General features: G+C 43.1%; 2 gene segments (V, D, J or C); both read right to left on the minus strand.

The window, feature by feature from the left end:
• Positions 1 to 9,015: 9,015 nt before the first annotated feature.
• Positions 9,016 to 10,829, minus strand: LOC114115557 (T cell receptor alpha variable 18-like). The segment is given in 2 exon segments: positions 9,016 to 10,555; positions 10,688 to 10,829. Coding segments are annotated over 2 exon segments (543 nt in total).
• A 3,780-nt stretch (positions 10,830 to 14,609) lies between these two features.
• LOC121820060 (T cell receptor alpha variable 18-like) lies at positions 14,610 to 16,305 on the minus strand. The segment is given in 2 exon segments: positions 14,610 to 15,957; positions 16,105 to 16,305. Coding segments are annotated over 2 exon segments (570 nt in total).
• Between the last annotated feature and the right edge of the window lie 963 nt (positions 16,306 to 17,268).

A 17,268-nucleotide genomic window follows, 5' to 3' on the forward strand; every position in this document is an offset into this window, starting at 1 on the left:
AATTCCCATGGGTCAGAGAAGGATCCCTCTGTATGGAAACTGCTCCCTCCTCTCCCCAGGTCATCTCTCTGAAGTAGTGATATTCATGTTGACTGTCAACATGCTGTGGAGAAAATTTTTATCTGAGGTAGGTGTCAAATAATCTGTAGTTAAATGCCAAGGTTATTATCCTGATTTATCATGGAATGACAGATTTATAAAACACAATAAAAGTAAAATACGTGACTTCTTTTTCACTGATAATGGTAGAGTTGATCTCCCAATTGGAAAACTATTTTTGGACCTTGAACATCAGGGAGCACAGAGATAAGGAAAACAGAAGAGATGAGCACTAACATTGCCCAGCTTCCTTCATGGAGGCAGCTTCCAGGCACCAGTGCATGAGGGATTTACCAAAAATAGTGCAGCTGTCTCATTGTGGAATTGAGACTGAATAGGAGAACAGAGATCCTGAAATATCCAAAAGTTAGGGACCTCTGTAAAGGAGAGGAGGAATGTTGACAAAAGAGAGAGAGAGATGCAAAGCAGGGGTTCTCGGGGGCAGAGTGGAGGGGAGTTGGGCCATCCTTGGATGACAGCAACCTTACGCCTTTAGCCTCATGAGGGACAGGTGACCTTACTTAGGTACCTTGGTTCTTAAAACACAATCACCATAGTTTTACTTCTTGTCACATAGTTGTTTTAACTCAACTAAGAATTTTTTAGAATGTCAAGTTTAGGTGCTTAATATGTTAGCCAGGCACTCTTCATTCCAGAGGCATGTCTACGTGGTGTTCTTCTGTCTTCTGTTTATTTGCTTTATTAAGGACTCAGGAATCTCTATGGAAAGAACTGTTTGCTCAGTGTCTGTCAGCCCATTTGTCTGGTTTCTGTACAATTATCTGGGCTAGTGAAGTGAACCCAGCAGAAGATTTAATGTGGTCATTTCATAGCTTGTTTTCTCTAGGGTTGAGTTTACCTTATGCAAAGTAAGACTGTATTATGGTAAGAAGTCAAAGCATTGCTCTTTGCTGACATACACCATTCTAAGGCGTGGGAACACTGCGGCTGCAGACAGCTGGGAGGTTGCCTTACTCGGGCTCTCGGGGCAGTGCTGTCAGCCCAGGATCAATGCTGTGACCTTAGTTCAATTAAGTCCGATTTGTTTATTTTTGTTTTTATTTCCTATACTCTAGGAGGTGGGTCAAAGGGGATTGTGCTGTGAGGTATGTCAAAGAGTGTACTGCCTATGTTTTCCTCAAAGAGTTTGATGGATTCTGGCCTTCATTTAAGTCATTAATCCATTTTGAGTTATTTTGTGTATCGAGTTGGGAAGGGTTCTAGTGTCATCCTTTTACCTGTGGCTTTCCAATTATCTTCCAATTAAAAATAAATGTTTCTAAATGGCAATGACCAAGTCAGTTAAACACAAGAGCAATCTTCTTCAAACGATACCTACTAATGGACATAGAATTTCTCAACAGTCAAATGACCTGTTTTTCAAAATTAAGGTATTTTTAAAATGCATGCTGCTTGCTGAGTTGTTCTGTTTTGTTTTTGGCTGTGCCGGGTCTTAATTTCGGCATCTGAGATACAGTTCCCTGACCAAGGATCAAACCCAGGCCCCCGGCATTGGGAGCGCAGAGTCCTAGGCCCTGGACCAAAGTTCCCCCTACAATTAGGGTCTTGAGTCAAGTTCTCATGCTGGCAGGACTCTGGCTCAGCGGATCCCCGAGGTTCTCTTAAACTCTTGTGCATGTTCAGGAATCCCTGGGCTCCAGCATTCATTCTGGAAACTTAGAGAGTTGTCTACAACATGAAAACCAAAACAGACATGGTTCCTGTCTCAAACTGCTTTCAGTTGACTGAGGAGCAGGTGAAAAGAAACAAAAATTCTCAGCCCTGTCTGTAGTCCCACCAGCCTGGACCCAGAGATGTAGAAAGAGGGGTCAGACAGGAAGTAGAGAGCTGACACAGTTACCACCAGGGCAATAAAACCTGCTTGGATACTTTCCTTTCGCTGTTCAGATTTCGTCTGGTTTTTCATCTCCCTCTCCCTTCCTAGGCCCTGTTGATCAAGATGTTGAAGCCCCAGTGCTCAGGTGTCGACCACCCAGTGTGCAAGACTCTAGGTTGTTTGGAGGAAATATGTGTTTACCTTCTGGTGGGTGTTCAGACATCCCCCCTGTTAAATAAGGATGGGGACTACATCCTCCAGGAATATTAAAACCATTATAACTATTAAATACTGCATTTTTATAGTTGTGCTTATAAATTTTTAAATGATTCAGTGTTTATGCCACATCTCCTAGACTGCCCAGAAATAAAACATGTATCTCTTTTCTCATTCTGTGTCTCCCACTGTCCTTACAGCAAGTCTGGTCCCGAAGTTGCAGACAGGAGTTCAGCTTGCAGAGATGCGCAGGGTAAACTCTGTGCAGTGGGCCCAGTTGTAGCAGAGATGCAGAGTTCTGACCCAAGGGGCTCCACATTCCTGCGCATGAGCAGAGGAGTGGGGAGAGGTTCCTGCCTTGGGAGGTGTGATCCTTTCTCCTAGTTTCTTGGAGCACGTGAAAAACTCACCCCACTCCAACAGCAGTCTGCCTTCAAACTGGGTACAGGACGAGAATATCCTCTTTGCCAGTGATCATATCATCTCAGGGAAAACTAATTCATCAATCAATCAAGTTTCAGATATATTGAAAAAGTGTTTATATAGTCTTAAAATAAAAACAGAAAAAATCTCTCCTTAACTTATAGAGATATTGTGTCTCACAAGTTATCCAATAGCAGTATTTTTTTTTTCAGGTGAAAAAATGCCATTTCTTCATTATCTTTTATCTTGACATGTGGAACTTTGCCGAATGTTTACTAATTGTGTGCAAGGCTGAAAGCAAATCAGTTTGAAGGCTGCAGTGAATAGTGATCAGGGCTTAGAGCATTTTTCCATTGATCTGTCAACAAATATGGGAAAATACACCTTCAGTTATATAGTTGGAGGAATTAAAGTGGCCCTGCCTGGCGCTGAGAAGGGCACTTTTATGTTGAGCATAAGTCACCTGCTCTTCTCTGTCAGGACTGGGGGCTTGTCTGGAGGGGCTGCTGAGATGGGAATATTGACCACAGGGCTACCAGACCCTGTAGGCGACATTCCTAGCAGCACCAACACGGCCCTGGCTTTTCACTGAGCTTCGGTTCCTTTCCTGAAAAATAAGGAGAAACTTTGTGTAATAAAAATAATGTCATGAATGAAAATCTGATGTAGGTACTGGAACAAACTCTGCCTTTTATATTAATAATGGTCATCAGTGAGTGATCCCTCCTGTATCAAGATGCCGTAATATGTACCTGTGCTTAAAATTTTATTTCTATAAAACACACAGGCAGGTGTGTTTATATATAATCTAATTTCATAATGATTTTAAACAGATAGAGATATAGAGATGATTTTGATTCTTAAGTCCATGAAGTAGGTTCTATTATTGCCATTTTACATATTAAGAAACTCATGCACAGAGAGGCTAAGGAGTGCCTCAAAAGTCTTGCTGTGATGCAGATGACAGGGTTTGAATCCAGCTAATTTCAATTCATCCTTTTATTAAGGATGATATCAAATGTACACAAAAGTGTTCGGGATGGTAGAACAAAGTCTGGGCCTGTCCTCCCCTCCTGCCTGCATGCCTGTCCCTTTTCCTCCGCCCTCTCCCTCCAGGGAGGCAGAACAGTGCTCCTGATGTGTTAAAGGCAGGTGGCTTCCCTCGTCACCCTACTCTCTTCCTGTGCCCGTGGCTTCTTATTACACTGGGAAGCGATGTGAGCAGCGCCTGGATAACTCCTACAACATCTAATAGTCCTTTCTTAAGTCAGGGAGGGTGTTAGGAACTCAGAAAGGATAGTAAACTAAGTGGTCCTGTGAGGTGAGTAAAATTTTGGAAAGGACTTCCTTGGTGGCTCAGACGGAAATAATATCTGTCTGCAAAACAGGAGACCTAGGTTCAGTCCCTGGGTTGGGATGATCCCCTGGAGGAAAAAATGGCAACCCACTCGAGTCGTCCTGCCTGGGGAATGCCATGGACAGAGGAGCCTGGCAGCCTACAGTAAACAGGGTCGCAAAAGAGTTGCACACGACTGAGCAACTCACACTAACTCAACAGCAGCTTCATAACTAACCTTCACACTTTACAGATGAGGAAGCAGAAAGTCAGAGTGAACGACCTGCTTAAGTCACACAGTCTGTGCTGTGAGGTCCTTTCTGCCTACTATCCTGTACTGGAGACCATACAGCCCCCTGGAACATGAGCTCCATCAAAGCAGACATCACATCTGTCTTGCCAACTAATGTTTCCCCAATGCTGACCAGAAAACTAATAATTAATGAGTAAACTATACTGAAATTTCTCACACTGGAATCCATGCTGTGATGATAAAAGTTACAGGAAAAAAAAACCACATATATTTCCATGAGATGTTAATTTAGATTTGTTTGCTTTGTGGATCAGCTTCTATATTATGACTAATAAATTAAAATTTTATTTTTGGCTTTTCAAGTTGTAAATGGTAAATCTGCATAGATTTTAAACATAAAATGAGTCTATATCAAAGGCATTATGCAGTCAAACATGACTTTTGACCTCTACCAAAGGCAATGGCACCCCACTCCAGTACTCTTGCCTGGCAAATCCCATGGGTGGAGGAGCCTGGTAGGCTGCAGTCCATGGGGTCACTAGGAGTCGTACACGACTGAACGGCTTCACTTTCACTTTTCACTGTCATGCATTGGAGAGGGAAATGGCAACCCACTCCAGTGTTCTTGCCTGGAGGGATTCTGGGGAGCCTGGTGGGCTGCCGTCTCTGGGGTCAGACAGAGTCAGACACGATTGAAGCGACTTAGCAGCAGCAGCAGCCAGAGGATGTTGTGCTCTTAGATATTTTTATAGAGTAGCTAGAAATCCAGTTTTCAATGTAATGTCTATTTTTAAATAATAGCCATAACTGCTAGCTTCATATACACAGTCCAAGGTTGCAGCCTCCTTCTCCACCACAGAAATTGCAGACTGGACTTGAGTTACCTTCTGGGTCATGCTGGATCCTGCAGGAAAGAGCCTTTACTTACCCCCATGATGGTGTAGGGGATGAAGTGCTTAGGACCTAATGCCCCGATTCCATTGCCCATTATCCCTGCCTTTCAAGATGCATCAGGTAACAATGTTCTGCCTTCCCCACAACTTTGGCACTGAGAGAGGGCATGAGTCCTGTGTGTGGCCACCCTCACCAAGACAGACAGAGGCTCTGCCCGCCCTCGGCGCACTGGCAACCAGCATATGGGCAGCTCCTCCCTGCAGTGATGCATCCTCTGCTCCATTTCAGATCCAGAGCTGAATTCTGCACCTGTGCTCAAGAGGTCCAGGCAGAGCTCCTGGGCTGTGAGATGCTTCTGCTCCACGCAGAAAACTGAGTCAGCAGCTGGAAGGCTGTGTGTCTGTGTCCTGTCACACACCTCCTTTCTAGGAGGGAAATGCTAAACTTCTGCACATCAGTTTGTCGAATTAGAACACTATCAGACTAGAAATAAACAGTGGTAAAATGGAATCATGTTCAGTTCATTCTCCTTTGGATCAGAGAATCAAAAGGAACAATGAGGTTTCCACTCTAACAGAAAGGCAGAATTTTTCACTTCAATCTTTGTCTCTGCCTCCTATGGAATCTGGTAAAAGTTACCTGTGAAATATTTTGTTGTCTATGAACGATTTCATATCTTGCCTCTGCGTCACAAAATCTGTCAAGTGTGTGCCATGTTAAACAGCAGCAGGGGGAGAGATACATGTGTATGTGATCACAATTTACGTGTGTGTGTGTGTGTAAACACAAGTAAATTCAGAAAATTTTAGTCAATGCCTAAATATAAGAACTCCTGTTAAAACTCAGCACATGTATTTCTGAATCATCCTCAACTCTTCCATACCACACCCATTAATTGTGGTGCAAATTAGGATAGGGAAAACCCTTAAAAATACACAAATCCTGAAAAAAAGCATTATCAAAAGCAATAGAAATCCTGTTAGAAATGCCAGCAGAGTTCAATCTCCATTGACATCTGTGGCTAGCATCATAGTCTAAAACTCTTTGACATCTTAAATATTGGGAGTTGTGTCTCACTGCTCTAGACATGGGTCCATGAAAACGTGTAAGACAAAGGTCATCAAAATTTTAAATGTATTCTTCTCCATAAGGGCTCACCTGGTCAAGAATCCGCCTGCAATGTGGAAGACCATTGTTTGATCCCTGGGTTGGGAAAGTCCCCTGGAGAAGGAAATGACTACCCACTCCAGTATTCTGACCTGGAGAATTCTTGATAAATCAATTTGCTTAATGCTAGAGAGGAAGATGGATCAGCATTCTTTTTACCCTCCTTCTCAGCTTTATCAGGCAGCTTTCACTTGAAAATCGTAGAAATTCGTGAAGCCACTAAAGCAAACACTAGATTTTAGGCTTTTTTTATCGAGAGAAAATTGCCTTTGAAAGTTTCTGTTTTGGCACAAATTACTGATGTTTTAGAAAAAGCAATGAAACTTCCTCATCATGCCTGTATTGTTCCTGTTTAGTCGCTAAGTTGTGCCTGACTCTTTGCAACCCCATGAACTGTAACCCACCAGGCTCTTCTGTCCATGGGATTTCCAAGACCAGAATACTGGGGTGGGTTGCTATATCCTTCTCCAGGGGATTTGCTCGACCCAGGGGTTGAACTCATCGTAAAGAAGATCTTCTGCATCGCCAGGCGGATTCTGTACCACTGAGCCCCCGGGGAAGCCCAGCCCCATATTTACTAATTGTCTAAAAAAAGGATTTGCTTTAATAAGATACACACTGTAGCAGAACAGAAAATGTTGTGTCTTACAGTCCCAGTGAGGAGACATATTTGCCACACGAAGGGGTTTTTTTATTTGAAAAATATAGTCCTCATTTCCATGGCAAAGACCTGTAATGTATGTCCCCTTTAATATGGCTACTGAGGCTCAGCTATTAGCCCTGGAATAAACAGGTCATTCAATCACAGAGAATCTGAGCAACTTTATGTTCAAAGACATAAATGATGATGACTGCAATTTTTTGGTTTCCGTATTCAGGAATATATATATATATATATATATATATATATATATATATATACATCTGTGATTGCCCATTGAGTAAAGTACAGTTTTGATTATTCCATTAACTTACTTTCCAACAGATGAAAATTTCAAAAATTATAAAATTCTGAGAAGGCAATGGTATTTAACCAAAAAAAAAAAAAAAAAAAGAAAAAACCAAACAGATTTCATGATGGTTCTATCAACTAGCTTTTAAGAATATTAGTCATGCATCAGAATGATTGACATCCTACCCAAGCTCTGCTCCTAACTGGTTATGTAACCTTGATTAAGTTACTAAACATCTCTACACTTCATTTTTAAGATTTTTACATTGGAAGTTTCCTCGTATCTACATGAAGAGGTGGAGAGGGATTTTAAAAGCTTAGCCCATTGCCCATAAACCTGTCAATGTCACATACTGGGAACAAACAGAGCTCAGTGAGTGAATAAAATGATTTGTGAAAGAAACATTATTTTAAACACATGTGGTGTCTTAAAGCAATACAATCCTGAAGCAGGAGACTCAGTCATGTCTACTATATTCTCAACACTTATTCATATGACTTACACATATGAGCATGTGCTCAAAAAGCTTTCCTGAAAGAATGCAAGTATAGCTTGGAATGATTATATCACATGTAAGCATGAAAGCATAATTTTAAAGAGCATTTTCTCTTGTACTTACTCATTTCACATCCATAAGGAAATGTTGGTACCAAATAAGCCAAAATGAAATGAAACAAATATGAAAATACAAAACATCAAACCTCTAACTGAAAGTACATTCACTTCGAGCAATAGAGCTCCTGCACCTGAGTGCTCATACCAGCATCATTTATAAGAGCTAAAAAGTGGAAATAACCAAAATGTTTCCAAAACAATCATTCAAGTGAAGAATGGATAAGGAGAATTGGTGATATCGCAGAGCAGCCTATTAAGTGACCATAAGGCGTAGTGAAGAGCTGATATGGAGACACGCCATGGAGAGACTCCACGAGGCGAAAGAAGACAGGTACAAACAGTCATATGCGAGCCGATCCTATCTCTAGGAAACGCCCAGAACCCTCAAATCCACAGAGACAGAGAACAGAGGAGTGGATGCCGTGTCTGGGGGAAACGGGGAATGGGAGTGACCACTAATGGGTACAAAGTTTCTTCCTGGGGTGGTGTTCTGGAATCAGAGTACTGATGACCTCTTGCCTGGAAAATCCCATGGATGGAGGAGCCTGGTAGGTTGCAGTCCATGGGGTTGCTAAGAGTCGGACACGATTGAGCGACTTCACTTTTATTTTTCACTTTCATGCGTTGGAGAAGGACATGGCAACCCACTCCAGTATTCTTGCCTGGAGAATCCCAGGGATGAGGGACCTTGGTGGGCTGCCATCTATGGGGTCTCACAGAGTTAGACACGACTGAAGCGACTTATCAGCAGCAGATGACTGCACAACTCTGTGAACATGCTAAGCACCACTCAGCTGTACAGTTAAAAGCGTGAAAGTGATGATATGTGAATTATCATTATAAAGCAGTTATTTAAAAAGTGATAGAGCTGAAAATACTCATATTAATTACAGGTCAAGTGCTGGGACAGAAAGAGTCCTGGGGGTTCTAATCTGCCAATATCAAGGCAAAGTAAGATGGTTATAATGCTTTGATCTTAAAGAGGTAAGATTTATGAAGAGGGTTTACCATTAAGCAAATTCAGCTTGTATTTCAGGATCCCTCAGTGTCCTGGGCCCAAGAAACTTGATTTGTAATTTTATTTTCATTTTCTTCATAAGAGCCTCTGAAATCACAGAAGGCTCAGGCTCTGCAAAACCTTCATCTGTACCTGTCAGTCCCACAGAATCATACAAGAGGATAAAGGACGGGTGAGGTTCAGAGACCTCCAGAATGCCAGGACGAATTTCTCTCGGTGAGTTTTATTCATTGCAAGTTACAGTGAGAGCCACACATTTCTCTGTTTTCTGCTCCTCTGCTGTGGGAACATTGTGAATATGTCAAGAATTTAGAATCCCAGTCAAAAAAAGTCCACGTGCCCTCTTTTCACTAATGGACTGAGTTTGCTTGGTCACTGAATTTGACACATTTCAAAAGGATCAGAGGCCTCAATACACTGATATAGTATTATGTCAGGTTCCGTGGTCATGCTTATGTCCAGAATTTCTCACGGCAGAGATCCTCAAGACCAGAATCGGGATCATGACCCAGCATTCTGTAGAGAGCTGCCATGATGACGAGATGCGGGTGGAGCTGTGTCACCAACATATAAGCAAGACACCTCATGCACAAAAGGTTCACTGACTAGACTGCTCTGGCCCACGGGGCCCTTGACAGAAGGAATATCTTCTCAGGAAACCATCTTCATGGGACTCGCAGCAGCAGCATTTCTTGAGCAACCATAAGAGGTGGAAAAGTCAAGGGAAGACAGTGTAAAGGCCCCAATCACTAAAGATGGAGTGTCTGCAGGTGAAACTCAGCAAGACACACAATTCTGGTCTGAATTATAACACTGAGACAGCAGCTTCAAGGCCATATATTCATCCATGAACGAGGTGCCCTGGAAGTTTTCATCACAGGTTGTGACATATTTCAGCATATATCAACTGAATTGTCTTTGAACAGAGTTGATGTCACTTCCAGGAATTCTATGTCATCTGGAGAAATGTGACTGGGCTAAAAACAGACGTTTCTGGAGAAGGCCTTTTAGATTCCTCTTTTCACTGTTCCTCCCAGATTCCTCTCTGTAGACCAATCCAAGAATTGTGGGCTTCTTGGCACTGAGCTTCAGAGCTGGAAGTACTTTGATGATGCCTCTGGCATAAAATGAGAGCTTCCCAGGTGGCTCAGTGGTAATCTGCCTGACAAACAGGAGACATGGGTACCATTCCTGGGTTGGGTAATTCCCAGGGAAAGAAATGGCAACCCACTCCAATCTTCTTGCCCGGGAAATCCCATGGACAGAAAAGCCCACTACAGTCACAGGGTCGCAAAAGAGTCAGACATGACTTAGCACATAAACAACAGCACAGCTAGCATAAAACACCTAAGACAGAAAGAGCCACCCCCTTGCAGGGCTGCCCACAGCCAGAGCCCCATCTGCACTCTGGGTTTGTGCTCAGCTCCCCTGCAGCCCTGTGTCACAGTGTCACTCAGAGCACAGTAGTACACAGCCGAGTCTGATGCTTGCACTGCCCATTTCTGCAGGTGGAAGGACCTGTCACTCTTAACAAGAGTAGCCTGAAAACCTTCACTCTTTGGCTTCGGGTCTGACATCGAGCCCTTCAGGAGGAGTCGAGGAGCTTTGTTGAGACGCTGGATATACCAGAAAAGATAGGGAGCTGGATCAGCAGTCTGGTAAGTGCAGTTCAGGGTCATGAGAGCCCCCTCTGAGACAGTCACTGGGCCTTCTGTCTGGTTCACTGAGTCACCATTGGTCCCTCCTGGAACAGAATCACTTTGTTATAGTAGAAATGTACAGGAGGAGAGTTTTCAGCCAGAGAAGAAAAATAAAACTTACCTATAATCATAGGAAAATGAAAAATCATTAACATGTAGGATAAAATGTTACTTACTGAATACTAAGATGATCAGAAGAACTGAGTGAGTGACAGGATGCATGTTCGCAAAAGAAAACGATCCTTGTTCCCTGCAATACACAAATCTAATAAATCTAGTCTCCATCTGGATGTTACAGAAGCTCCTCGCTCAGAAACTGAGAGCCCCTTTCTGTACTGCAACAATATTCTGTCTTGTGGCTACGAAGCAGGCAAGTGAACCAGCTCCTGAATACAATGAGGAACCGCATCTGAAGGTAGCCCTGCCCTCTGGTGGTGATCGTGAAAATTGCACCACAGTCGAGTCTGACCTATTTCTCCTGATAATAGCTTGTGAGGTACAGATAGGAGAATGGGACAGGACCCTAAGAAGAGAGTCCTAAACATAAGCGTGCTTAGGGAAATATTCTATTATTACTTCCATAATTTTTTGCATGGTACAGGTATCTCTAGCTTCGCAAGAAACCCCAGTTACAATTTCTAGATGGAATAGTCAGATTTCTTCCTTCCATGTGTCTCCAAGATTCCCATGGGTCAGAGAAGGATCCTCCTGAATGGAAAGTGCTCCCTCCTCTCCTCAAGTTCTTACCTGAACTAGCTCTGTTCATCCCCAAGACTCAGTCAACATGCCATATAGGAAATCTTATCTACGGCAGGTGTCAAATAATGTGTGGTTAATGATAAGGTTATTATTACATACCCTACCATCATAAAATGACACAGTTGTAAAAATGCCCAAAAAAATTACCATTACTTCTTTTTCACAGTTAAAGGTAGAGTTGACCTTACAACTAGAAAACTGGACAAAATATATGAAACAAATTTTGGATCTTGTACATCAGGTAGCACAGAGACAAGGAAGGCAGATGAGATGAGCACTGACATTGCCCAGCTTACTTCATGGAGGCAGCTTCCAGGCGCCAGTGCATGAGGGGTTTGCCAAAACTGTCTCACTGGGGATTGAGATGGAACCTAGAGATTTGTGGACCAGTGTACAAGAGATGAGGGATGTGGACAAAAGAGAGAAAGGGAGAGACAAGGGCAAGGTGGTAGCATGAGGAGGGAGTAGATCCAAGGTGAGTCTTGGGCTGAGTGATCATCTGCAATAAAGAGAGAAACCTCAGTGAGTTTGGTAAACCTCCCTGAAAAGATCTCCTTTGGGGCCCCTGGACCATACTTGGATATAGTGCTTGTCACATTCCTGTTTTAATTCAACTAAGTATTTTTTTTTTAGAAAATCAAGTTCAGATGCTTAATATATTAACCAGGCTTACTTCATTTCAAAGGCATGTTTATCAGGCTCCTGTTTATTTATTTTATTAGAGACTCAGGAATCTCAGTGGAAAGAGCTGTGTGCTCAGTGTCTATCAGCCTGTTTGTCTAGGTTCCTGTGCAATTATTTGTGCAAGTGGATGAACCCAGCAGAAGATATAATAAAGTCATTTCATAGCTGCTTCTTTTTCTAAGATTTACTTTACGAAAAGTATGGTTGTATTATGGTAAGAAGTCAAAACATTGTTCTTTGCTGACATGAACCATTGTAAGGCATGGAGACTTTGTGGCTGCAGTCAGGTGTGAGGTTGCCTCACACGGGTTTTCAGGGCAGTGCTGTCAATCCAGCAACAGTGGCCATGACTTGGTCAGTTGAACTGACTAAGAGCAATTTCAAGAACAATCTTCTTGAAATGTACCTTTCCACCTACAGAGATTTTCTCACCAGTTAAAATGAACTCCTACTAAAATTAGAGTTACTTTTTAATCCACAGCTGTTTTCTGAGTTGTTATTTGTTTATGGCTGCCCTGGGTCTTAGCTTCAGCTTGTGAGATTTAGTTCTCTAACCAAAGACTGAACTTGGGACCCCTGCTTTGGGAGTGCAGAGCCCTATCCCCTGAACCAAAATTGCCCCTAAAATTAGGGTCTTGAGTTAAGTTATCATGCTGGTAGGACTCTCTGGCTCAGCGGATCACTTAGGTGCTCTTAAACTTTTGTGCATGTTCAGGAATCCCTAGGGTCCACCAGACATGATTGCTATTTCAAATTGTTTTCAGTTGACTGAGGAGCAGGTAAGCAAAAAAAAAAAAAAAAATCCTCTGCTCCGTCTGTAGTCCCACTAGCCTGGACCCAGAGATGTGGAATGAGAGATCAGACCAGAAGTAGGGAGCTGATACAGTTACCACCAGGGAAATAAACCCTGCTTGAATACTTTTTTTTTTTTCATTGTAAGATTTATTTTTGTTTTTTCATCTCCCTCTCCCTTTCTCTGGCCTGTTTACCAAGATGTTGAAACCCCAGTGCTCAGGTGGCCAACATCCAGTGTGCAGCACTCTAGGATGTTAGGGAGGAAGTCTGCACTGACCTTCAGGTGGGTGTCCAGACATCCACGCTGTTAAATGAGGATGGGGACTACCTCCTCCAGGACCATTAAAACTATTCTAATTATTAAACTCTGTATTTTGATTGCTGTGCTTATAAATTATGAGATGACAAATAATCAGTGTCTAGGCCACATCTCCCTGACTGCCTGGCAGTAAAACATATCTCTTTTCACACCTTCTGTGTCCCCCACTGTCCTTCCAGAAAGGCTGGTCTCCAAAGGCGCGGACAGGAGTTCAACCTTCAGAGATGCAGAGGGGATGCTCTGTGCACTGGGCATGATTGTTGCAGAGCGCTGACCCAAGGGGCTCCACATTCCTGCTCGTGGGCAGAGGAGTGGGGAGATGCTCCTGCCTTGGAAGTGGGTTATATTTTCTCCTAGTTTCTTGGAGCAGGTGAAAAGCTCACTCCACTCCAAAGATAGCTTATTGTAAGAGTACATAAACACTTTTTCCATATATCAGAAATATGACTGATGAATAGATTTCCCCTGAGGTGGCATTATTATTGGCAAAGAGAATATCCTGTATCCTGTTTGAATACAAACAATACACAACATGCCTGCAATATTTACCACCTGGGCTGCTCTGACCCACAGGGCCATTGTCAGAAGGATTATCTTGTCAAAAAACTCTCCTCCTGGAGCTTACTTAGGTAGCAGCATTGCTGTAGCAGCCATAGGGATGAAAAAGTCAAGGGAAGAGAGAATAAAGCTCTTAGTCACTGAAGATGAAGTGTCTGCAGATGTATCTCAGCAAGACATACAAGTAGTCTGAATTATTAAAACCAGAGACTACCTTCCAGATCACACAGTCATCCATTAACAATGTTCCTGGGAGTTTTCATTAACAAGTTATGAAATATTTCAGCATATATCAACTGAATTGTTACCGAAGAGTTAATGACACTTCAAGGGATTCTGTGCCTTTTGGGGGAATGTGAATGGGCCAAAATCAGGCATTTCTGGAGAAAAGCATATAGGTTCCTCTTTACACTGTCCCACGGAATTCCAGTTGAGCTATTTCAAATCCTGAAAGATGATGCTGTGAAAGTGCTGCACTCAATATGCCTACACATTTGGAAAACTCAGCAGTGGCCACAGGATTGGAAAAGGTCAGTTTTCATTCCAGTTGCAAAGAAAGGCAATGCCAAAGAATGCTCAAACTACCACACAATTGCACTCATCTCTCATGCTAGTACAGTAATGCTCAAAATTCTCCAAGCCAGGCTTCAGCAATACGTGAACCGTGAACTTCCTAATGTTCAAGCTGGTTTTAGAAAAGGCAGAGGAACCAGAGATCAAATTGCCAACATCCACTGGATCATGGAAAAAGCAAGAGAGTTCCAGAAAAAAACATCTATTTCTGCTTTATTGACTATGCCAAAGCCTTTGACTGTGTGGATCACAAGAAACTGTGGAAAATTCTGAGAGAGATGGGCATACCAGACCACCTGACCTGCCTCTTGAGAAATCTGTATGCAGGTCAGGAAGTAACAGTTAGAACCAGGCATGGAACAACAGACTGGTTCCAAATAGGAAAAGGCTGTGTATTGTCACCCTGCTTATTTAACTTCTATGCAGAGAACATCATGAGAAACGCTGGACTGGAAGAAACACAAGCTGAAATCAAGATTGCCGGGAGAAATATCAAGAACCTTAGATATGCAGATGGCACCACCCTTATGGCAGAAAGTGAAGAGGAACTAAAAATCCTCTTGATGAAAGTGCAAGAGGAGAGTGAAAAAGTTGCCTTAAAGGAACAACATTCAGAAAGCGAAGATCATGGCATCGGTCCCATCACTGCATGGGAAATAGATGGGGAAACAGTGGAAACAATGTCAGACTTTATTTTTGGGGGGCTCCAAAATCACTGCAGGTGGTGACTGCAGCCATGAAATTAAAAGACGCTTACTCCTTGGAAGAAAAGTTATGACCAACCTAGATAGCATATTGAAAAGCAGAGACATTACTTTGCCGACTAAGGTCCATCTAGTCAAGGCTATGGTTTTTCCAGTGGTCATGTATGGATGTGAGAGTTGGACTGTGAAGAAGGCTGAGCGCCGAAGAATTGATGCTTTGAACTGTGGTGTTGGAGAAGACTCTTGAGAGTCCCTTGGACTACAAGGAGATCCAACCAGTCCTTTCTAAATGAGATCAGCCCTGGGATTTCTTTGGAAGGAATGATGCTAAAGCTGAAACTCCAGTAGTCTGGCCACCTCATGAGAAGAGTTGACTCATTGGAAAAGACTCTGATGCTGGGAGGGATTGGGGGCAGGAGGAGAAGGGGACAACAGAGGATGAGATGGCTGGATGGCATCACCAACTCAATGGATGTGAGTTTGAGTGAACTCTGGGAGTTGGTGATGGACAGGGAGGCCTGGCGTGCTGTGATTCATGGGGTCGTGAAGAGTCGGACATGACTGAGCAACTGAACTGAACTGAACCCCAGATTCTTCTCTGTAGGGCAATGCAAGAATTTCAAGGTTCTTAGTTCTGAGCTTCAGAGCTGAAAGTACTTTGACGATGCCTCTAGCATAGAACTCTGGAGAGCTGCCCACAGCCTGACCCCATCTGTGCCCTTGGGTTTGTGTTCAGATCTCCTTGCAGCCTCTCTCACTGTGTCACTCAGGGCGCAGTAGTACACAGCTGAGTCTGATGTTTTCACGGAGGATTTCTGCAGGTGGAAGGAGCTGTCACTCGAGATATGAGTGGCTTCAAAGCCTCTGCTGGTCACCTTCTCGTTTCCTAATGAGCTTTTCAGGAGCAGCTCAAGCTCTTTGTTTTGGTACTGGACATACCAGAAAAGAGAAACTGAATAGCTGGACTGATAAGTACACTTCAGAGTCAGAGATGCCGTCTCGGGGAGGGTAACAACACTTTCTGTCTGGGTCACCGAGTCTGCACTGGTCCCTCCTTAAAGAAAAAAACCACACACACACACAGTAAGACTTTGTTAAGTTGGCTAAGGAAGAGGGACCATCTCCCGCTTGATAGAGGTTACATGACATCCTAAAACAAAGGACTAGAATATCTTAGAAATTTTAAATAAATGTTACTCACGCATTATCAACAAGGTCACAAGTCCTAAGTACAAAGCCGAGAGCATAGCTGGCTCAGAAGCTGTGGAGGCAGAGTTTGGGGATACACGAAAATTGAAAAAACTACTCCTCTCGTTTCTTGATCCTTTGTTGAAATCTTCAAGAAAATCTTGGTTCATGTGTTATGCAAGACAAACTCCCCTACAGGATCATGCTGTAGGATGAGCAAGAGAGAAAGCTGCTCAGAATTTAAAGACGAATTTATTATCAAACCACCAACGAAAGGGAGCAGCGCCCTCTGTCGTTCTCCCTCTGTTTCTGCAGTCTGCTGTACATATTTTGCTATTTACCCTGAAAAGGAGCTCAGTTCAGTTCAGTCGTTCAGTCGTGTCCGACTCTTTGCAACCCCATGAATTGCAGCATGCCAAGCCTCCCTGTCCATCACCAACTGCCGGAGTTCATCCAAACCCACGTCCACCGAGTCGGTGATGCCATCCAGCCATCTCATCCTCTGTCGTCCCCTTCCCCTCCTGCCCCCAATCCCTCCCAGCATCAGAGACTTTTCCAATGAGTCAACTCTTCGCATGAGGTGGCCAAACTACTGGAGTTTCAGCTTTAGCATCAGTCTTTCCAAAGGACACCCAGGACTGATCTCCTTCAGAATAGACTGGTTGGATCTCCTTGCAGTCCAAGGGACTCTCAAGAGTCTTCTCCAACACCACAGTTCAAAAGCATCAATTCTTCGGCACTCAGTTGTCTTCACAGTCCAACTCTCACATCCATACGTGACTACTGGAAAAACCATAGCCTTGACTAGACAGACCTTTGTTGGCAAAGTAATGTCTCTGCTTTTGAATATGCCATCTAGGTTGGTCATAACTTTCCTTCCAAGGAGTAAGCATCTTAATTTCATGGCTGCAGTCACCATCTGCAGTGATTTTGGAGCCAAAAAAAAAATAAAGTCTGAAACTGTTTCCACTGTTTCCCCATCTATTTGCCATGATGTGATGGGACCAGATGTCATGATCATTGTTTTCTGAATGTTAAGCTTTAAGCCAACTTTTTCACTCTCCTCTTGCACTTTCATCAAGAGGCTTTTGAGTTCCTGTTCACTTTCTGCCATAAAGGTGGTGTCATCTGCATATCTGAGGTTATTGATATTTCTCCCAGCAATCTTGATTTCAGC

The sequence above is a fragment of the Ovis aries genome, chromosome 7 (assembly GCF_016772045.2).
Source record: "Ovis aries strain OAR_USU_Benz2616 breed Rambouillet chromosome 7, ARS-UI_Ramb_v3.0, whole genome shotgun sequence".
In the NCBI taxonomy this organism is placed as follows: domain Eukaryota; kingdom Metazoa; phylum Chordata; class Mammalia; order Artiodactyla; family Bovidae; genus Ovis; species Ovis aries.